Source organism: Schistocerca nitens, chromosome 5 (assembly GCF_023898315.1).
Source record: "Schistocerca nitens isolate TAMUIC-IGC-003100 chromosome 5, iqSchNite1.1, whole genome shotgun sequence".
NCBI lineage: Eukaryota > Metazoa > Arthropoda > Insecta > Orthoptera > Acrididae > Schistocerca > Schistocerca nitens.
In genome coordinates this window covers 419149229-419171340 of record NC_064618.1, presented here as the reverse complement: position 1 = coordinate 419171340, position 22112 = coordinate 419149229, and the positions used below count along the sequence as shown (strand labels likewise).

General features: G+C 43.2%; 1 protein-coding gene and 1 pseudogene across 3 annotated transcripts in view; one reads left to right on the top strand and one right to left on the bottom strand.

The window, feature by feature from the left end:
• Positions 1-7958: 7958 nt before the first annotated feature.
• Positions 7959-22112, top strand: part of LOC126259558 (neural cell adhesion molecule 2) — a 623716-nt gene continuing 609562 nt past the window's right edge. For all 3 annotated transcript variants that reach the window (XM_049956450.1, XM_049956452.1, XM_049956451.1), the window contains exon 1: positions 7959-8088. In XM_049956450.1, the coding sequence (XP_049812407.1) occupies positions 8045-8088 (44 nt within the window). In that variant the 5' untranslated portion in view covers positions 7959-8044. The remainder of the gene's footprint in view (positions 8089-22112) is intronic.
• Positions 16604-16721, bottom strand: LOC126261273 (5S ribosomal RNA; annotated as a pseudogene).

The window sequence follows — 22112 nt, the reverse complement described above, 5'->3', positions numbered from 1 at the left end:
GGTGTATGTTGGTTTGATGTCCAAGCAGTCTATCCAGTAAGTTACGACAGCTGGTGTGGTACTACGACGTGATACATGTTCCTCTGTATACAGGGTGGTCCATTGATAGTGACAGGGCCAAATATCTCACGAAATAAGCATCAAACGAAAAAACTACATAGAAGGAAACTTCTCTAGCTTCAAGGGGGAAACCAGATGGCGCTATGGTTGGCCCACTAGATGACGCTGCCATAGGTCAAACGGATATCAACTGCGTTTTTTTAAACACCCCAGTTTTATTACATGTTCATGTAGTACGTAAAGAAATATGAATGTTTTAGTTGGACCACTTTTTTCGCTTTGTGATAGATGACACTGTAATAGTCACAAACATATGGCTCACAATTTTAGACGAACCGTTGGTAACAGGTAGCTTTTTAAATTAAAATACAGAACCTAGGTACGTTTGAACATGTTATTTCCGTTGTTCCAATGTGATACATGTACCTTTGTGAACTTATCATTTCTGAGAACGCATGCTGTTACAGCGTGATTACCTGTAAATACCACATTAATGCAGTAAATGCTCAAAATGATGTCAATCTACCTCAATGCATTTGGCAATACGTGTAACGACATTCCTGTCAACAGTGAGTAGTTCGCCTTCCGTAATGTTCGCACATGCATTGACAATGCGGTGACACATGTTGTCAGACGTTGACGGTGGATCACGATAGCAAATATCCTTCAACTTTCCCCACAGAAAGAAATCCGGGGACGTCAGATCCGGTGAACGTGCTTCGACGGTCAGTCCACCTGTCGAGATGTTCCAAGTAAAACATTCATATTTCTTTACGTACTACACGAATATATAATAAAAAATTCGGGGTTCCTATTTAAAAAAAGGCAGTTGATATCCGTTTGACCTATGGCAGCGCCATCTAGCGCGCCTACCATAGTGCCATCTGGTTTCCCCCTTCAAGCTAGACAAGATTCGTTCTTTGTAGTTTTTTCGTTTGACGCTTATTTCGTGAGATATTTGGCCCGGTCACTATCAATGGACCACCCTGTATTTCGATGCACTGCACGATGTGACAGTGTAGGCAGCTCCTCGTTTTCGTACATTTATTTTCAAAACACAGCCAACCTGAATTTGCTAGATAAGCTTTTCTCTTGAATATGGATGAAGAATTGCATACCGACCTCCAAGTGCGGTTCTTTTTCTTCAAACTGTATATACTCCACAAGCCACTGTGAATGGCGGTGGGCAGAGCGTACTTAAAGCTTCGGTTTTCAGTCGCATTCCATCAGTTTTTCCAGCTAGGTGTAAATGAGACATCTGTATGCCTCCGCACACTCCATAACCCTTTTTTTCCGTTCTCACTATCCGTACACAGTGGGGGCAACATAATAATCACAGTCTTCTTAGAATACAGTTTTCGTATGAGCTTTGCCAAGCTGTTAGGTAGCTTGCAGCACGGCTCTGAAATCATTCGATGGCCATTATCTCGTGCAGTTGACAAGGGCTCCACGCAATGAAATTGTGGAACTGCTCACACTTCAGTCTTGTATGCGATCTACTTTATGGACGAATTACTTTTATGCAAAACCCTTCCAACAAATACAACACTTCCATTCACTCTTTAATACTGATTTTACTTTATTGGCCTATTTCATGTCGCTTGCTGACGTTACCCCAATACTTGATCTACTCGAGGTGCTTAATTTGTTCAACACTTTAACTTGTAATCAGATAATGCCTTGTTCGTTATCTTATTGGAAGCGTAAGGGACGATCAAAAATTCTCCGTACGAGGGCGTCGCTGCAACGTGTATGCAACTCGCCGTGACTGCGGTGAGGGTATTTAAGCACGGACGTGTAGTGTAGCCTTGGATCGGAAATTTTTATGACCGGTTCTTACGACTTACATTATCTACACTCAAAGAGAGCAGAATTTCGCCGGCCGGTGTGGCCAAGCGGTTCTAGGCGCTACAGTCTGGAACCGCGCGACCGCTACGGTCGCAGGTTCGAATCCTGCCTCAGGCATGGATGTGTGTGATGTCTTAGTTAGGTTTACGTAGTTGTAAGTTATAGTGGACTAATGACCTCAGAAGTTAAGTCCCACAGTGCCCAGAGCCACTTGAAACAGAGCAGCATTTCATTGCATCAAGTGAAAATACATCCAAGTCTCTCTGCACTTCCCTACTTTCCTGTATTCAACATCTTTGTCAGCGAACTGTATTATAGTACTGCTGGTCGTGTGTGTGATCATTTCGGTTATTGAGAACATGTTAGATCCTATTATACTTCATTACAGCAATCAGCTGCACTTTCGTTTCTGTAGAACATTCATCGTGCAGGCATGAAATACGTTTGTTTTTGGATAGGGTCTCCTTCAGGAAAACACAATATATTTTTGTAACCCAAACATGTTTCACTGCAGTTGCAGCATCTTCAGTGGGCGTTTATTTTTCATCTGTTAAAGATAAAGAGTGTTCTTTGCAGTTTGTATACATGTAGCTATTAGTTTTTAAACAGTAATTACAGATATTTGAAAAAACTCATACATTACGAATTCATACCTGTTTACTACATGGTGTGGTTTTCCTGGTGTGTTGTGTTTCTACAGTGACCGTATTGTTCCACAGTTTATCATCTGCAACCACTTATACCTTAAAGTAGATAAATTGAGCCAATTAAAATATAATCGCAGTTGCGAATATGAACTACCTTCAGCTGTATAACGGAAGCATGACAGTGAAACTATGTGCCAGACCGGGTCTCGAACCCGAATTTCCCACTTCCAAATGTCGTCAATCATTTGTCTACAGCCTGCACTCGTACTCCATTATATGTATTCCCGCATATGTGAGATAGTTCATTTGGAAGTCGCAGGCCGCGTATCTACCGATCAATAAGAAACTATAGTGACTGTGTTGCGAAGAAGTACGATGCAATTTTCCTTAGTGCAGCGACTGTATCTGCTAAGAAAGCCCATGAAATGTTTTCGCAGTTGCGAATATGAACCACCTCCAGGTGTGTAACGGAATGCGTGCATGTCCGGACGAACACTGCATCGTACGTCTTCACAACACAGGCACTGCTATTCCTTATTCGCCGTCCAGTCATCGAGCTACTCACATATTTGCGAAGATAATCCGTACGATCGTAGCTTGATTAGTAATCCGTCGTACTGTTTCGGAAGTCCGTCGGAAATATAAGAAAAGGGTTCAAATGGTTCAAATGACTCTGAGCAATATGGGACTTAACTTCTGAGGTCATCAGTCCCCTAGAACTTAGAACTACTTAAACCTAACTAACCTAAGGACATCACACACATCCATGCCCGAGGTAGGATACGAACCTGCGACCGTAGCGGTTGCGCGGTTACAGACTGTAGCGCCTAGAACCGCTCGACCACCGCGTCCGGCTAAGGAAAGGGAATCTATCTGTTCACCTGCAGCTATTGTCTGCTGGATGTAGTATATTAACAAAACAGTTATTTTACACGAATGATTTCTTTCGTGCTTATTCTTCGAGAGATACGTATTTTCCGGTAGTATTTTATTTAATCGTATGGCTAGGGCCCCTCGCCGGGCAGGCCGTTCGCCGTGTGGCGGTTTTTCAATTTGATGCCACTTCGGAGACCTGCAGTGGATAAGGATGATAGGATGATGACGAGGACAGCACAACACCCAGTCTCTGGGCGGAGAAAATTCCCCGACCCAGCCGGGAATCGATCCCGGGTCCAGAGGATTGACAACCGTCTCGCTGACCATTCAGCTACCGGTGGCGGACTTTCCAGTAGTGAAGTTACTGTATTTGCGTTGATAATGTGCTCTAGGATACTGGAACACAAGGACGACAGTGTTTTAGTGTGACATACGTCTTTATCTTTTTCAACAAGAATTTATTACGAGGGTGGTGGCGCAGTGTTTAGCACCATGGACTTGCATTCGGGATGACGACGCTTCAAACCCGCGTCCTACCATCCTGATTTAGGTTTTCCGCGATTTACCTAAATCGCTTCAGGCAAGTGCCTAAATCAGGGCCGGCCAGAAATTCTGCACGCGTGCGGTGCTCCTGCACGCGTGCAACTTCCGGGTCATAGTGTGCACGCCGCAGCCGTCAGCGTTCATGTAGTGCATGTTTCTACGCACAGATGTCGCTTTATCCACTTGCTGGGATTGTACCGGCGCAATCTAGTGCTCTTTCCACAGCTTTCAAGCCAACCGTGAGAAGGTATTTCGCGTATTAAAGATTTAAAATACTGTCACAGTCTAGTTATTGAGATGTCTACTTTTATGGTAACAGTTTAACCCAGTAAGACAAGTAATACAGTTAACAACCGTAAGCAGAATATCCCGGGTTCGAGTACCAGTCTAGCACACATTTTCAGTCGTCGCCACTGATTCCGCATAAAGTCCCGATTCAGCAGATATCGTCAGTTCCTACCCTTTTCTTTCCTTTCTCCTCCTCCCTCTTCAATTTATGTAATTATATCAAGCTGTCCTTAATCCGTAGGCAACTTGACTGACGGCACGTAAATACGCGTAATGTTTTTGATCTAGTATTTAAGAAAGAGCGCACTTAGCGACTTCCAACAAAACCTTATTCATGATTTCAAATAACATTAAACTAATGCAAGGTTTCCTATAACTGATTCTCGGTGCCCTCAGTTACACCCACATAATTTCTGTCTCACTGACCTCTGAACAGAATCATAACCGCAGGCCTCTCGATGATCACCTGTTATTTCAATACCATTATTGCTATATCTTTCATCAGTTACGTCTGAAATCTGCATAATAACCGACAATTAGATGAATGTTATGTTTTATCGACTTCAGCTGAGCGTAGCCCTTCACAAATTAAACAAAAAAAATACACTAAATGTAAGTATACATTGGAACAATCGGTTTAATGACCAACTTTCCTGATAATAATGTAACATGGAGCAGAATGAGGCAATAATGCACAGTTAGTAAACAATAAATTTTAATTATGAAAGGAATAAATCCAAACACGTTTATCACTCGTCATGAGAAATGATAATCGAGTTGATGTGTCTCGTCCATTTTCTTAAGGACATTTAATTTTGCTTGCCGTTCTTCACTGTTGAGTACACTACACTCGTCTTTGTGATATGTATTGTAGTGTCTTTCAATTGAAAACTTATGCTGGCCGCCTATTATTCGGCGGCACAGTAAACCCTGAGTTTTCACCAACGGCTACAAAAAAGAATTGCAGTTCCCAGTCATTCTTAAACGACTGAGAACATAGATCTCCCGTCCTTTGCTTTTTCACAGTACCTGCCATTTCTCAGTACTTCTCTGTTAAGGTTACGGTTACCAGGGGTAAACGAGACTGGGTATGTTACGCTCTTGCTTGTACCACATAAACAGGGAAGTGGAGCCGCCGCCGTTCATTTAGGACGCATGTCTAATAACGGATGTCGCTGTCGCACACGTGCGCACATGTGCAGCACTTCCGCACGTCTGCACACTGTGCAGCGTTTGGCCGGCGCTGGCCTAAATGGTGCCTTTGAAAGGGCACGCCCAGCTTACTTCCCATTCCTTCTCTAATCCTATGGAACCGATGATCTCGCTGTTTGGTCCCCTTCCCCAACTCAGCCAACCAGCCAACCAAGAATTTATTCCGACAGCGATGTTACTGTTTCCCTTAGCCTGCACAGGCAGTGTTCTGTTTTCTCGTGTTCCTTTATCCAAGTATACAGGAGAGAAGCTAGCGCTAAGTCCGGTGATGGAGCGGTGTAGCGTAGTGGCTCATCCCGCAGACTGCTGGATTCGAACGGGTTAATCCAAGCTCGCGGCAGTAATCTTTTTCTGTCCGGGCGGTCTTGGTCAGACCTCGCTTTGGCACGTCGCGCATCGCCGCTCCACCCGTCGTCGGATTAACTGTTTGTCGAGTCGCGTTGCAGCCCACAGGAGGTTACAGTGATTTAATTTCTGAAATGGGTCGCTTGTCTTTGATGTCAAAAGAGATAGTTCCCTCTCGCCTGACCGTTTTCAGTTGCGCAAAATTAGGCAGCGTCTGCGCAGTAATGGTATTTCATTTTGACTCTCACCGTCATGTATTTATTACATTAAATGCTTTCCACGCTGTTACAGTTACTGGTAATGATGATAGCGCAGTACTCGTGAGAAGGACGGTGAACACAGTACATCACTCGTGCTAAATGAAGTTTTATGAAGTATGTTTACAAATCGAACTACTTTAGCCAACACAATTCTGTACGTAAACTTACTGTCGAAGAGTGGGTACTGTTACAGTGCCCAGAAGCTGTTAAGCTTCACTTCCGAAATGGGTAATCCCTTGGCGTCGTAACACGCATAAATTATTGAGGGTATCTTCTTGTGTGTCCACACTCTGCAGCTGACGCACTGTAACTGTCGAAGATATCTTTGACAGATATAATGTGTCAATTACTAAGTGTGGAATTATCACCAAATGTGTACTACTGAAACTGTGCCTAGGCTCAACGTGTTCATATGGACTGTATTAAGCCAGACTATCATGAAAATTATTTATGTTCTACATTTGTATGTACCATATATGAAGAACATGTATGGTTGATCCACTGATGTGCAGTGTGTAAGTATTCCGGTTAAAAATGACCGTTTTTAATTCATCCATTTGCTATGATACTTGTGTATATTCTATAGTCGTTTCTTTGTATTTTTAGTCGTTTCTTTGTATTTTGCAGTTTTCTCCTTGAAGATTATTGCTACAGCAGAAACCGGTGGAGGATGAAGATAAAACTATACAGCTGATGGCACAAACTTATTAACTTATTCAACAGCTGAAACAATCATCTAGTGCCAATATTGAATGGGCAAATAAGTCTCTTCCTATTTCAGTCTCTGCTAACAACGATGGAAAATGGAGAGACCTATGGAAGCTTATAAAGAAGAGGCAAAAATTCCAGTGACCTCATAAGAAACTTTACAAATAAAAGTGAAACGTGTGTGGTGAAAAATACTCTTTAATTTTAGTAAGCTTAATGCGGAAAAATCAATAATAATTCGTAGCACATTGTATTCAGGTTCCCTGCTGCTATGTGAAAAACCCTGTGTGTACCGGCGAGTGGACAGTAGATTTCTGTATAATAGTCGACACAAAGTGAAATCTATCACTATTACGTCTACTTGGAAATAATAATCACCTGTCTAGTTAGTCGATACTCAGAGTTCCTTCGACATTGTAGCAGTAAACCTGAATATAGACAGTGTATTAAGATGACGTAAATGTGTTAACGAATTAAGCTTTCAACGAGAGGTAACACTGTGCAAATGTATCGTATTGAACTATTTCGTTTACACAAAAATTGCGCGCTCTATTACTAAATGTTACGTTTTTTATTTTCAGTAACGCACAGTGGTTCTTGTATTTCTATTTTATTGACGTCAGAGAATGACGACATACTGACTGCTGTAAATAATTATAGGCATGTTGTGATTGTGATAGCTTCCTGAGCAGGTTCACCGTACACTGTTGCAGTTAGACAGTGAAATGCAGGTCACGTGTTCTCTCCATTGCTATTAGTTTGCCTGATGACAATGTTTTGATTGAAACTGGTAGCAAATAAAGGCTTATTTTACCAATAGCTGTTAATGGTTCATAAACATAATCTTTGATTTTTCCATGGCGTATACGAGGGCTTGGATGTTAAATACAATGTTAAAATATAGGTTCTACCACCGTTTAGAACGGAAAAGGTCTAAATTTCTTTTAGTGGTCGTGCATTGTGAAAGGTGGCTGAGCCTACGTTTTAACATCCACAAATATGGCTTTCTTAAAATTTATAAAAATTATCTACTATTATAAAACTTTTCCAGTTAATACACAGCTCTGTGGGTTAGAAGCTCTTTCAGACTAACATAAATGTATTTAGGCACCTGACGGAAATCTACACGACCAAAGATGTAATTACTTTCTCTCTTTCTTTGTTGCAGTTCCCATCGTGGATGTCCAGGGTGTTCAGAACAAGAAAGTAGCACTTCCGTGTGATATCGAGCCACGCAACAAGGAGGACCAGGTCTACATGGTGCTCTGGTTCAAAGAGGCAGACGGCGAACCTCTCTACAGGTCTGTATACACTGCGTGGCAGTTTTGTCTACTACTGCGTGCAAAAGCAATTGTGTGTGTGTATGTGGGGGGGGGGGGAGGGGGGAAGCACCGCACTGAGTAAATGTTCTCAGCGTGCTTTCATAGCTTCCTTTAACTATTCGTATTCCCTTCAGATTGCGTATTTACAAGGAATACTTCATCGTAATTTTTCTTCTTTCTGCCCTTCATGATTCGAATTACACAATCGTAAAATGTTAATCTGAATAAATTGCGCTGCACTTGTTAATATTTTCTTAAAGCTGAAGGAATACTTCAATTAATAAATAGGATCTGCTGTGAGAACGAAGTCTTTCGCGAGGGCACTGTAATATGAATCCTCCACCTATCAGGAGGTTTAACACCATACTTCGTTCGAAATGCACGCTGAACAACTGTCGTCGATTCACTTCTGCCGTACTCAATAACGCAAAAAGCTTTCGGTTGAGCGGTCGCCATCTTAGCATCAACTGACGCTGACGCCTAGTCAACAGCGCCTCAAGCGAACAAATGTACAACTAAATGAAACTTTATAGCTCCCTTAATTCGCCGACAGATAGTGCTTAGCTCTGCCTTTTGTCGTTGCAGAGTTTTAAATTCCTAAAGTTGTGGTATTCGTTTTGAATCACCCCGTATAATGGATGAAACATTCTCAGACATACTACAGCGTCGATTCAGTATAGAACCAGGAGCTTTCGACAATTACTTCCATCTCCTTCGTAAAGCTCGTGGTTTTAGCCTAAATCTCGTGTCCCTCATCAGTGTAAATGTAGTACATCCTGGTAGGGAATCAAAAAATGAATGTTATTTAACCGCGTAAATTGGCAGTGTTGCTTCTTTTTCTTCCTGTCTCCCACTCCAGCCTTCATTTCCTACCTCGACCCTGCTCACTACTCTTTTTCAGTCTGTCTCATTCCCTCTTTCGTACTACCCTATCGTGTACAGAAGTAAGAACGACACGCACTTAAACTCTTAACGAGACATCAGTAGGCTATATTTCCCTTAAAGACAGCATATGAAATAGATAATTAAAACGTACTGACATGATGTGATACCACTGGCTCAAGAGAGCGTTCATAAATTCAATTTTTCCCACCGTAACACGATACTTTTTAGGACACAGAGTACTGGTCAAATTTTAAACAACGACTAAAGCCAGATGTGGGCTGATTCCTACGTGAACAAAAATGATGGTATCAATAATTTCAGTCGCCTCCTGACGACTAACAACGTGCGGAATAACTTCCCGGTTAACAGTTTGATAACAGGAATGTCAAGTTTTGCTGTGGTTTGGCTTGATCTCAAGTTGGCGCGCTGGTAATTCGTCTCCATTTCCAGTAGTTTTACGCGTAACCAGTAATAACTGTAAGAGGGCTTGCGCTGAAGGATAGCTTTGTGCGCCTCCGAACCGACGGCCCTCGCAACACTTGATGGATGAACCCTGCGACAGAAGACTAACGAGATGGCTTGCACCTGAATGGGATTACCAGCAGTCGATTTGGACAATTGATCATTCGCTTAATGTCCATCTGAACACGTCTCTAGGTTCCTGTTATATTCCTACCGACAACTGACAATGTGAATGACTTCTTCTTCGTGTGACACTGCTATCCGGATATTTACGATTAAACAGTTGTAATAACATACTACGTTATTTGTAATTCAATAATTAGTGTCTGCTTAGATTTTAATGTAAATTAGTGCTGTGCCAAACTTAATAGATCTTGAATGTATCGATTACGTCGAGTCAGAAGAAGTTCTGACTCTGTCTCTTGTATCGTTATTGTTTTTTTTAAAAACGTACCTTCACTTCCTTTATTGCCTCTTTGTTGGACAAATGCATCAGAAGCTGCTATCTTCTGCGATGCGTGTTACTCTGTTATTCTTTGACTAATGCTTTTGTTAGCACCAATACATTTTTCTAAATCCAATAATCTATTCAATCTTGTTCTTCATCCAGGCTCTTCTTCGATTTCTGAAACTGTCTAGAGACTATTGTGGTTGTTTCTCTCCCTCAATTTCCGAAAAGAGAAGAACCAGAATCGCAATTGCAGTGCGCAGTGAGCTGCTGATGAAATGTTAGAAGATATCCAGAAATGAAGAACTTACTGTAAGTTTCCTTAAGTCGCACCTCCAACCCTTATATTCACATTGTGGGTTTTAATCATTACGGCATAAAAGGATTTACTATCACCTAGACGAACTTAATCACTGATTTTATATCATGAAACAGATTAGATCAAGAGCCGTAGGTATCTTGTCCTGTGGAATAAGAGCACAAAATAAATCGTTATGAAACATAAGCAACTATGGAACCTATAGTATTTGAGTAACAGGGATCACACATTGAACTACTTTGTATACAATAGTGTCGCCGCGCGGGATTGTGCGGCTGATGCCGGCGGAGGTACGAGTCCTCCCTCGGGCATGGGTGTGTGTTTTGTCCTTAGGATAATTTAGGTTAAGTAGTGTGTAAGCTTAGGGACTGATTACCTTATCAGTTAAGTCCCATAACATTTCACACAAGTTTTTTTGAACAATAGTGTCAAATAGTTAAGCTTAACCAACAAACGAAAGCATTTTCGTAAACAGGTCTCCGACGATGTACCTTAATCAGAAGAAATTAAAATTTGGCAAGAGGAAGGGCATCCGGTCACTCTGTAACAAGTGCCAAATCCTATCATAACGATGCCGATCCCGTGTAGGTAAGGAATAAAGGATAGGGGAAAGAAGAACAGAAGAAGACATTTTTAGCTTACAGGAGTGTCTAGTAGGCCCTTACATATTCTGAGGTGTTCGGAAACCAGAAAGGTCCACTTAACAAGTAACAAAACCGGAAATACTCTTCCGCAAAAACAAAACAATTGCTGTTGTAAGTGGTTACCATCACCTGCCGCACTAGTGTGGCTTTGTTCAAATGTTTCAAATGGCTCTGAGCACTATGGGACTCAACTGCTGTGGTCATCAGTCCCCTAGAACTTAGAACTACTTAAACCTAACTAACCTAAGGACAGCACACAACACCCAGCCATCACGAGGCAGAGAAAATCCCTGACCCCGCCGGGAATCGAACCCGGGAACCCGGGCGTGGGAAGCGAGAACGATACCGCACGACCACAAGATGCGGGCAGTGTGGCTTTGTCATGGCATGCATGGTCCGCAGCTAGTTAGTCAAGAGTTGCAGTGGCAGTTTCTCATAACGATTTGTGTTTTGGCCGGGACAAGTCTTTGATGATGGTTGACGGGTAGCAATGTGTTTCCTCGCTATTATCAAGCAAATTCTCTAATGGGTTCACATCCGTATAACACGCTGTTCAGTTCATGCTTTGAATATTCTTGTCTGAGGGAAATTTACCTACGAGACAAGTTCGTTGCGAATGGTCTTTATCTTTCATGGGTAAGAGGGTTGTTATTCGTGCATTCTAGTTATTCTGTGTTAGCATGTACTGACCGAAGTTGGAAAACTGCAACCGTTGTGGGTTGCTTCTTTACACTGTCTCCTGCTCTTGAAGTGCTGACGAACAGGGATGACCTTGTAGATCACGCATTACTGCGACAATACGTACTGTACCAGTATTGGCCATTAAATTGTTGAGTAAATTACGTCGCTACACAACGGAGCCGTAATAGTGGCGAGACTCTTCCTGAAGATGACATTGTGAGATTAAGCTCTGACCTAGAAGACTAAGGCCACAAACGCTTACAGCAGTTACGTAAATTACGTACTCATTTGCTCCATTAATGTGTGAGTGTTTAACGAATAACAAACGACTTACTGAATAGCTTTGCGTGTACGGAATAATTCCTTACCGAATGATCCACGGGCACTTTCTCTATTTTCCAGTATAGCGGAGCGTGTTGTTCCGCACAGTAGCCCTGCTTGTGTTAGGCGGTCGGAGAAGTTTTTTTATTGTGCACTTCGAGTTCCAGAACGTGCTTTTTAGCGTTAGATGTGCTGAATAGTCATTTCTGATTCATGACACAGGCCTATTTCTGTCACTTTGTAAGAATTGTCGGTGAACTTTCGGTTTCATCTGAAGCTGTTCATTTAGAATGAAAGAATTTATGGCGTAATAACCGTACCTGAAACACAGATGTAGCGGTTGTTATCAACATTTAACTGATTCAGCTGTGGAGCGCACGATATTACTCGCATTAAAATCTCTGAACTTACGTTCGTGGTTTACTATAATCTGTTACTCTTTACCATCCAAGATCCTATGGCTACGTAGCTTGATAGTAAACATTAGTCTTTCTTGAATAAAACTACGAGGCCTTAAGCAAACATATTTACTAACATATTTTGTAAACTAAGGTAATGTATACGTTGAATGGCACATATTATTTTGTCCTTATTTCCTATATGGTAACACAATATAAATTACAGAATTAGCTCATATAATTTTTTATCTTTGTGGATCTCATTCTAAAGAAGCCTTAGTCAAGAGAAATCGAGCGTCAGACCTGTTTCACCTGCAGAAACTAGTTATTGGTGCATCATCGATGTCGGTATCGTTCCAGTTTTCGTATATCTACCGAAGAAGCGAGTATGTGGACCATCAATCGACAAAGAGCAGCACTGGCTCTCTGCATCCGTTCAGTAACTACGTTCAAACATTTCGTAGGCTGGATGTAGAAAGTATGAAATATAAGAGGCGAATGGGTCTTAAGAACGTTTTATGAAGATTTTTGTAATTAATTATTGGGGATTGCATTAACTCGTCCAGCGAAGAAAGCTTCCGTTTCAAATTCTGTATAGCAGATTTTTCTTTTCCATTTACTTCGTGGGACAAACTAAGGGATACCTCTTCAGTCAGGTTTAGGACCTGACGATGGCCTATAATTAATGGCTGTGCCAATATTTCTCATGAAAGCCCTATAACTGTTCTGAAGAGAAGGTGATTACGATGGTGTGGATAGACCTGCAACCCCTACTCACATCTCTAACGTACTGTTTATTCTCAGTAAGTGATCCTATTAACTACACGCTGGCTTTAGAATTTTCCGCTGAGTGACTGTTAAATAACAGTGTCGCGGGTCAGCTACTGTTAAGTGGTGTCACTGGTGTCTTACGCAAATAATGAGTACGCGTGTGCACCTGTTATTGTTCAAACCGGCCTTCTGGTAGGAAATGTCAATTTGGAAGCATGCTTGTCATTAGTGACGTTTTGTCAGTATCATTGAAGGAGTGTAGTTTCTCTCACAGCGTCTCGAAGTCTCGTCTCCATCAAAGAAAATGATTTTGAGATGTTTCTGTTATTTGGTGGTATACAGATGGTAATCATTTGTTGAAATGTGATCTTTTTTTTACTCTACTGTTCAGATGGTAGCATTAGAGTTGAAGATAATTTTTCGCCTCAGTCCACTTCATTTTCCTCCTAAACTCGCAGATCATTGCAGAGGCTCTCCAGCTGTATTGGAATAGCATCTCACCATCGAATGAAGTGGGAGGATCCTACCCGAAACCCAGATATAGGTGCTTTTAATGGAATGAAACTGTATGGTATCAGAGACCTTCACAAGTCTGAGCCATCTATGATGTATATATTCAGACCGAAGCAACAACCGAAAATGTGTACCGAGGCTAGGATTCGAATGCAGGTATCCGGCTCGGTACGCCGATAGGCGTTTCTTTTGATGCCGAGGTGCTATTTCAGAATAATTGAAGAGTCTCTCCAACGCCCTTCGAGATTAACGGGAATACCAAGTGAGCAGAGGCGTGAATGGTAACTTAGACGGAGGAGGGAGGCGTACTAGGGTAGTCCCTGCAGTTGTGTAAAACAACTGTGTCAGGGTGGCTGAGTGTTTAGTGCATCTTGTACCGCGCCCGGGGGTACAAATGGGGGTGGGGTCCCTTAGACTGTTTTTTTCATTTCTGTACCGTTTATTGACCGTGCGCCCTGTCCGCACCACGTACCTGACAATCCCGCGGCGGTCGTATTGTCCTGCTCCACACTGCTGTCAGCTTGCCTGAAATTATTCATCGAAATACCGTACACAGGCGGTTTAGGGGAGCCACTCAACGTTAAAACACAACAGTATCCTTTGTCTGGTATGAACATCTATATTCTGAGACGATATGGAAACCACAGGTTGCACTGTTTACACTCTAAATCGTAAATGTTTATCCCAATTAACAATCTCGACGATTAACAGTCCAAAATATCATTCTGACGAGCGTACGCGTAACCGACACGACGCGGGTGATTGTTGATGATGCGGAAGCCGAATGATCGCACGAAAGTTCTTACGCTCGCCACGCATACACAGATATTTGATACCAGTCCTCCTTTACGCTAGTAATGATATTTTAACACTGTTCGTAAAGTTAGTTTTTCGGTTCCCAGTTCTCACTTGTACGAGCGTGCGCGTAACCGTCGCGGCGTGGCTGATTGTTGATAATGCGGAAACGATGATCGAACGCACGTCCTCACGCTCGCTACAAATCACTGGCACTTGACTGCTCTCTTTTATAGTAACTAATTTATACTGATTCACATCAGTTCATTCTGGGAGACCGAACACGGCGCGGATGATTGATACAGTACGGTACGACACGCAACGAGAAGATACACAATATATTATCGGCGGCACTGCTCTTTTTTAATTACTTCTTAACGCACTTTCCTCTGAACCATTTCCATGTTTCATCACTTTACTATACTAGCCTTTGTAGCAACACTTCAACTTCCATACTAACAATGCCTCTCACATGCAGAGCTACACACTACACAACATAACCATTCCGTGTCCGGTGCTCGACTCTACAGACACGGCTGCCCGCAAAGATACTCCACAACCTAGCCAGCGATATGACAATACGCTTACAATCTGCCTTGCGAGCAGAAGATCCGTGTTCGAATCCTTACCTTGCTACAAATTTTCGTTCGTCGCTTCATTTTACATATATACATTCTGTCTACCTCCCCACCACCCATGCCACACACTCACAAACGCACGCACATTCGTATTACAAACATATGGCAGAATCTATACAACTAATTTCCTTTAAAATTATTTGTTTATCTCCTAGGAAGCTATATTCATATGTTAATAGACACATTATTCGCTGTAAATAGTGTGTTTAGTCTGTTGCAAAATTGTTGTCCAGAAAGCATTAAGTACTATAGTAAATGGGTTGTTACTGCAGTGTGCTAACGAAGATCATGTGGTAGATGTCCTGGCCGCACCACAGTCAGAGTGGGGTGAGTTAATCAGTTGTAGCCTATAGAGGTGCCGTCTGAACATTCTGTGCTTAAATCGGAGGCGTAGCATGTTAATAGCAACTCTATTACGGAGTTCACGTCCGCTCGATAAGTCTGTACGTCATATTCCAGTAGGTGAACCCCACCCCCCCACCCCCTTCATCCCCCGTCGCCATCTCATCACATGCGGACGCCTATAAGTAAACGACTCCTTGAAGGTTACAGAAGTGTTCAAAAAATGGTTCAAATGGCTCTGAGCACTATGGGACTTAAATTATAAGGTCATCAGTCCCCTAGAAATTAGACCTACTTAAACCTAACTAACCTAAGGACACCTCACACATCCATGAACGAGGCAGGATTCGAACCTGCGACCGTAGCGGTCGCGCGGTTCCAGACTGTAGCGCCTAGAACCGCTAGGCCACCCCGGCCGGCTTCAAAAGTGTCTTCAGTCACGTCTGAGTGGTGGTCCCGAATCATTCCCATGTTCATTGGAAAGGAAATAAATAAGTCGAGCCTCCCTACAAGTTGCCGATGCAATCGCGTATGCCCTGATTGCGAATGCTCCTTGTCGTAGTTGCAGCCTGCAAATTAGCCTGAAGCGCGCCGGTGCTTCAGCAGGGGCGCGGTGAGTGGGAGTATATCGGAGCGGCTGCGTTCGACGTCCGGTGGCCGCTGCACGGTGCTGCGCGGCGCGGCGTGGGCGACAGCGCAGGCGCCGCCCAGCCGCCCAGCCACCCAGCGTACGTGCTGCCGCAGCTGCCACGTGTGTAATCACATTACGGCCCGGACAGATTACCGGCATTAACCAGTGTACACAGAGATGCACTGCAGCCCGTCACGGCGCCGGCCGCCCTACGTTGGCCAGACCCACCACCGCGCCGCGCCGAACGGCTCTCTCTAGTAACTCGCCGTGCTGCCGACACCGTGCTTGATGCTTTCAACGTTTATGGGGACCTCCCAAGCAAACAGCTCCAATCGGATGTCTAGCCCGATGCTTAGATAAACCTTTAATGGGCGACAAGGCCGATTAGGAAAACACCATCCTTACTACCTTTGTAAGTCTCCATCTGCTTTAATCCTATCGGAAAGCACTCCGTCGTCAGGTCACGAGTGGCATACCGGGACCATCCGACCGCCGTGTCATCCTCAGTGGAGGATGCGGTTAGCAGGGGCGTGGGGTCAGCACACCTCTCTCCCGGCCGTTATGATGGTATTCTTGACCGAAGCCGCTACTATTCGGTCGAGTAGCTCCTCAATTGGCATCAAGAGGCTGAGTGAACCCCGAAAAATGGCAACAGCGCATGGCGGCCCGGATGGTCACCCATCCAAGTGCCGACCACGCCCAACAGCGCTTAACTTCGGTGATCTCACGGGAACCGGTGTATCCACTGCGGCAAGGCCGTTGCCTTAATCCTATCGGAAGAAAAAGACATTCGCCGGATTTCACGATCGTTTCATCGGCAGTCAGTATGCTGTCTGCCAAGAGGACATCAAGACTCACAGCAGTAGCTGCTACGAAGTTACTGACTTGATTCCAGAAAAACAAGAACTACGAAAAATAAAATGAAGTCCCAACGTAATGGAGGATAGGACCAGAAACTTAGGTATGATATATTTTTATTTTTTACATTACCCGCACAGTTAAGATAATAGTCGCTTCTTTATGGCGACTAGTTTCGGACCATAACGTCCATTTTCAAACCGAAGCCCTGAATATAAATGTAATCACACAGTCCGTCAACGGTCATTTGAATAAAAAATGTTCAAATTCGTCGTTGGAAATCATTACGTGGATAAAAAAGGCCCAACCGCACCGACCTACTGCCGTTTCATCCTCAGCAAACACGCGTCACTGGATGCCGACAAGGAGGGTCATGTGGTCAGCACACCGCTTTGCCGGCTGTTGCCAATCTTCGTGACTGGAGTCGCTACGTATAAATCAAGTAGCTTCTCAGTAGGCCTCAGAAGGGCTGAGTTCAGCCCGCTTGCCGAAGGGGCTCGGCAGACCCGAATCCAAATGCTAGCCTACCCCGACAGCGCTTAACTTTGGTAATATGACAACAATCAGTGTTATACTGCGACAAACCATATGGGTATATCATATGATTTCCTTCCAGTTTGCTGCGATCGACAGGAAGGAAACCATGTTATACACTCACATAAAGTTTACACTTTGTAGTCAGGTAATGATCCCTAACGACGACTATGAACGTTTGTTACTCACGTCTCTGTGATTAAACTTACTTTCAAAGCTATGGTTTGAAAAAGGACGTGATAATCCGAAACTAGTCGTCACAAATGACTATTTTCGCAACTGTGACGGATATTGGTTCAAATGGCTCTGAGCACTATGGGACTCAACTGCTGAGGTCATTAGTCCCCTAGAACTTAGAACTAGTTAAACCTAACTAACCTAAGGACATCACAAACATCCATGCCCGAGGCAGGATTCGAACCTGCGACCGTAGCGGTCTTGCGGTTCCAGACTGCAGCGCCTTTAACCGCACGGCCACTTCGGCCGGCTCTGTGACGGATATTGGAAAAAGTAAAAATAGAAACAGTGTGACCTATTCATCTAATTCTAATATACCATGTTTCGAATCCAGATCGAACTGTATAATTAAACGAACGTGGTGAGGTTCATTCACCTCGAGGAAGAGCGCGTACTAGGAAGGAGGGCAGGGGACTGTTATAAGCTCACCAAATCAAATAAGAGATCCCCCCTCCATAGGAGCACTGTGGTCACTTTGGGGCGCTGTAGATGTGTAGAACGGCTACCTGGCAGTGTATGTGTGACAGTCGCTTGTACGGAATCAGCGCTGTAAGGTGGATAGACATGACAGAATGGCAGGAAAGAGCTGTCGTGGCTGGACGAGCTTATGATTATACAGTAAATGTGTTTGCCCCATTTGGCTGTCTCTCCACGCGAACTGTCCAACGTGCCTACAACGAACTGTTTACCACTTACAACGGGCACAGGCCGTAGACGAGTCTCATGCCAGGCCAATGGCAGCCGCTTTCAGACTAGACAACAATGGCTGACGTTAGTGAAACCTGCTCCACTTTGGTCGGTTTCCGAACGATTGCGAACAGAAATGCACGTAATAGAGTTCTGTCTAGCGAAAGCCTATTGCTCACAGGCTCACGTAAAACTGGACATCTTCATGGATCGGGCAAGTCTTGCTAAATGATCAGACAACACAGAAACTGAATAGCAGCTAATTGAAAGCTTGTAGTGTGGTCTGACGAGGCGCAATTTTGGTTCTTTCCAAATCTTGTGTTTACTAACAGTGGGCTGCGACCTAAGGTGGAATGGTCTTATAATACAAATGGTAGGGAAATCCGATGCTAGGCTGAGATTCATTCGGACAGTCTTAAGCAAATGTAGAATCCACGATAGAAGTGGATTATAAAACATTGTTCTAACGGTTATTGGCTCTTGTTCATCGCTCTGGGATCCTCACCACGTAGAATTAACAGAAGAGAGGCACGTTTCGTCACGGAATCGTTTAATAAATGCGAGAGCGTTATGGATGTACTTAACTACCTACAGTGGCATTAGCTACAGGAGAGACTTCCTGTATCACAGAAGAGGTTACTCTTAAAATTACGAGGGCTTGCGTTCGAAGAATAGTCTGGCAAGTATTGTGAAATGACCATGCCATAAAAATCAGAGAAATTAGACCTTACGCTCTGCCTGACTGTCATTGTCCCAGTCATTGTGACTACCATTACGCTGAATGCATGGTGAATACTTTTGGACTAATGATGATCAGTTGACATAGTGACTGGCATTATCCCGAACATGGTGAGATCCACTCGCTCGAAAGTTTGGTATTCTTGAACGGTTAGGAAAATTGATGCGCTGACCTTGCTGAGCTCAAATAGTAATGTAATATATTCTAGAACCATAGATGAAGAGCACAGGCAGATTCCATATTCATAGATTTCCAGAAAGCTTTCGACACAGTGGACCACTGCAGACTATAAAGGAAGATCAGAGTGTATGGAATATATTCTCAGAAACATAAGTGTCTAAAACACTTTTCAACTGATAAAGCCAACAACTGTTCATCAAAGACAAGGGTATTGTCAGGAGTGTACCATGTAAGTACCTGTTCAACAGGATCGCTATGGTTCTCCATATACACAAACAATACAAGTGAGCATAAACATGCCACTGTTTGCTGATTGGGCTATAGCGTATGGAAAACTGTCATCATTGAATGTAGGAGGATACAGGATGACTTGGAAAGAATTTGTGTGATGAAAGGTAAGTTTGATAAATGTGAAAAAAATGTAAGTTAATGCAGATGACCACGAAAAAAATATGTAATGTTTGAATACAGCATTATTGGTGTCGATTAAATATGTAGGAGTAATACTGCAAAGCAATATGAAATGGAAAGAGCACATTAGAACGGTAGAAGACAAGGCAAGTGATTGATTTCGATTATTGGGAGAATTATGGGGACGCGTTGCTCATCTATAAAGGAGACCGCATCCCGAACACTAGAGTGGCCATTCTTGAATTCTGCTCGAGAGTTTGGGACACCCATCAGGTCTGATTATAGGAAGACATAGAAGCAATTCAGAGGTATGCTGCTAGATTTCTTACCGGTAATTTCGATCAGTATAAGAGTACTTAGGAAATGCTTTTTGAACTTAAAGAGGAATCACTGGAGCGGAGCAGACACGCTGCTGAGAAAGGTTAGGGAACCAAAGATTGCGATAGACAGTAGAACGATCCTACAGCCACCAACGTTAATTCCACATATGGATCAAGGAAACAAATCTGGACTAGTATAGAAGGAGATAGACGTTCGTTTTACTCTCACTGGATTTGCAAGAGGAACAAGAAACAGACAACTAACAGTGGTATAACCACCGTGCACCTTACGTTGCCTTGTGGTATATTATGGAGATTTACGTAAATGTATATGTAACAGAAAGTTTCAGAACAGAAATAAAGTTTTAAGTGGATCAGACTGAGGATAAAATTCGCAGATGAAGCACTCCTTCTGGAAACAACAGTGTATTAGAAAACTGTTGAATGGAATGAACACTGCTACGGTCGCAGGTTCGAATCCTGCCTCGGGCATGGCTGTGTGTGGTGTCCTTAGGTTAGTTAGGTTTAAGTAGTTCTAAGTTCTAGGGGACTGATGACCACAGCAGTTGAGTCCCATAGTGCTCAGAGCCATTTGAACCATTTGGAATGAACAAAACACACAGCTCACTGTAAAAGTTAGAAGTAGACAAAGTAAAGACCAAAGTGTTGAAGGGTAATGGAAGAGTGAATGAATAGCTAAATGTCAAAATTAGGGACTACAGGACATAAAAAACAGTCACAGTAATCTGCGTTGTGCAAACAAAGAAAGAATTTAAAAGTTGTAATTTTGCTTTCCGCCTTTGGAAATTTACTTTGCAATTTCGAGATTAAGCCATTGTCAAGCCTTAAAATAGCCATCTTAAAATAAAATTCTAAGGGCTGAAAACATAACGAGAACTTCTAAAAATTTATGTTCAAAAAATGTTCAAATGTGTGTGAAATCTTATGGGACTTAACTGCTAAGGTCATCAGTCTCTACGCTTACACACTACTTAACCTAAACTATCCTAAGAACAAACACACACACACACACACACACACACACACACACACATGCCCGAGGGAGGACTCGAACCTCCACCGGGACCAGCCGCGCAGTCCATGACTGGAGCGCCTGAGACCGCTATGCTAATCCTGCGAGGCAAAAATTTATGGAAGCTGTGAACGCATATTAGAAGGAAATAAAGAAAGATTTTTTCAACAAAAGAGCTCCAATGGTATAAAATATTCACTCTGAACTAAGGAACGTCAGTGATAGAAAGCGAAACAGAGGTCAGGGAAAAAACCTAGAAGAAACAACTTATATTTGTGCTTCACTTGTGTTTCAAAATCTGTCACAGCATTTTAAAATGCTTAGTGAAGAAACACCAGTAATAATGAGGGAAAAGTGTGTTAAAACTAAATTACTGAAGTAGGAACAAGGCACAGGTAGTTTTGCTATGGCGTACTAGAACAGTTTATCCGCCACTGTAAGGAATAAGGGGTACAAAGAATAATTAAATTATGTGAGACCCATCTAGGGGGCTGTAAGTACGTCGATATGAAAAGTTGTTAAAAAAAGTTTCATTTGTTCCTGAGAGAAGTGCATTCTATTTCTCAAAGACTACGTGGAAACCATTTGGCAATATTAATACCACTGAATGACAAATTGCTTTCGGAAGCAATGACCGTAAACAGATCGCTCTCATAAATCTTCATAAACCAAATACCGTATGTTTAAATCACTGAAACGCAAGCTGTTACACGGCTGAAATTGTGAAATATGTTTCCATAGGCAATATAAACTCGGTAGCTGAAACTGCAAGTTAAACGAGCACACTTTTATACTCTGTAGTGCAGTGGAGACCAGGTTTTCCGAGCGTGCAAGGTCAGCCACTCGCTATTGGCAGCTGGACCATCGCGGAGTGAAATACTCGCTACGGGGATAATACTTGTTCCCCAAGCGATGAAACGTGCGCGCCGGCGGATATTATTTTCCGGTCTCCTAACTGCACCGGGAATTGTGGTGGTGTGGACGAGAACAGGGAAGGGGTGGAGGGAGGGGCGGGGGAGGACGAGGAGCGTTAGAGGGGTGTGGGGTCGGAGGCCTGCGCTGGCGGATAAAATATTCGCGCCGAGGCTGTGCGCAGCCGGACGGCGCACTGGGGTGGCGCAGTTTTCAGCGGAGGCAGATTTAGGGCAGCGCCGGT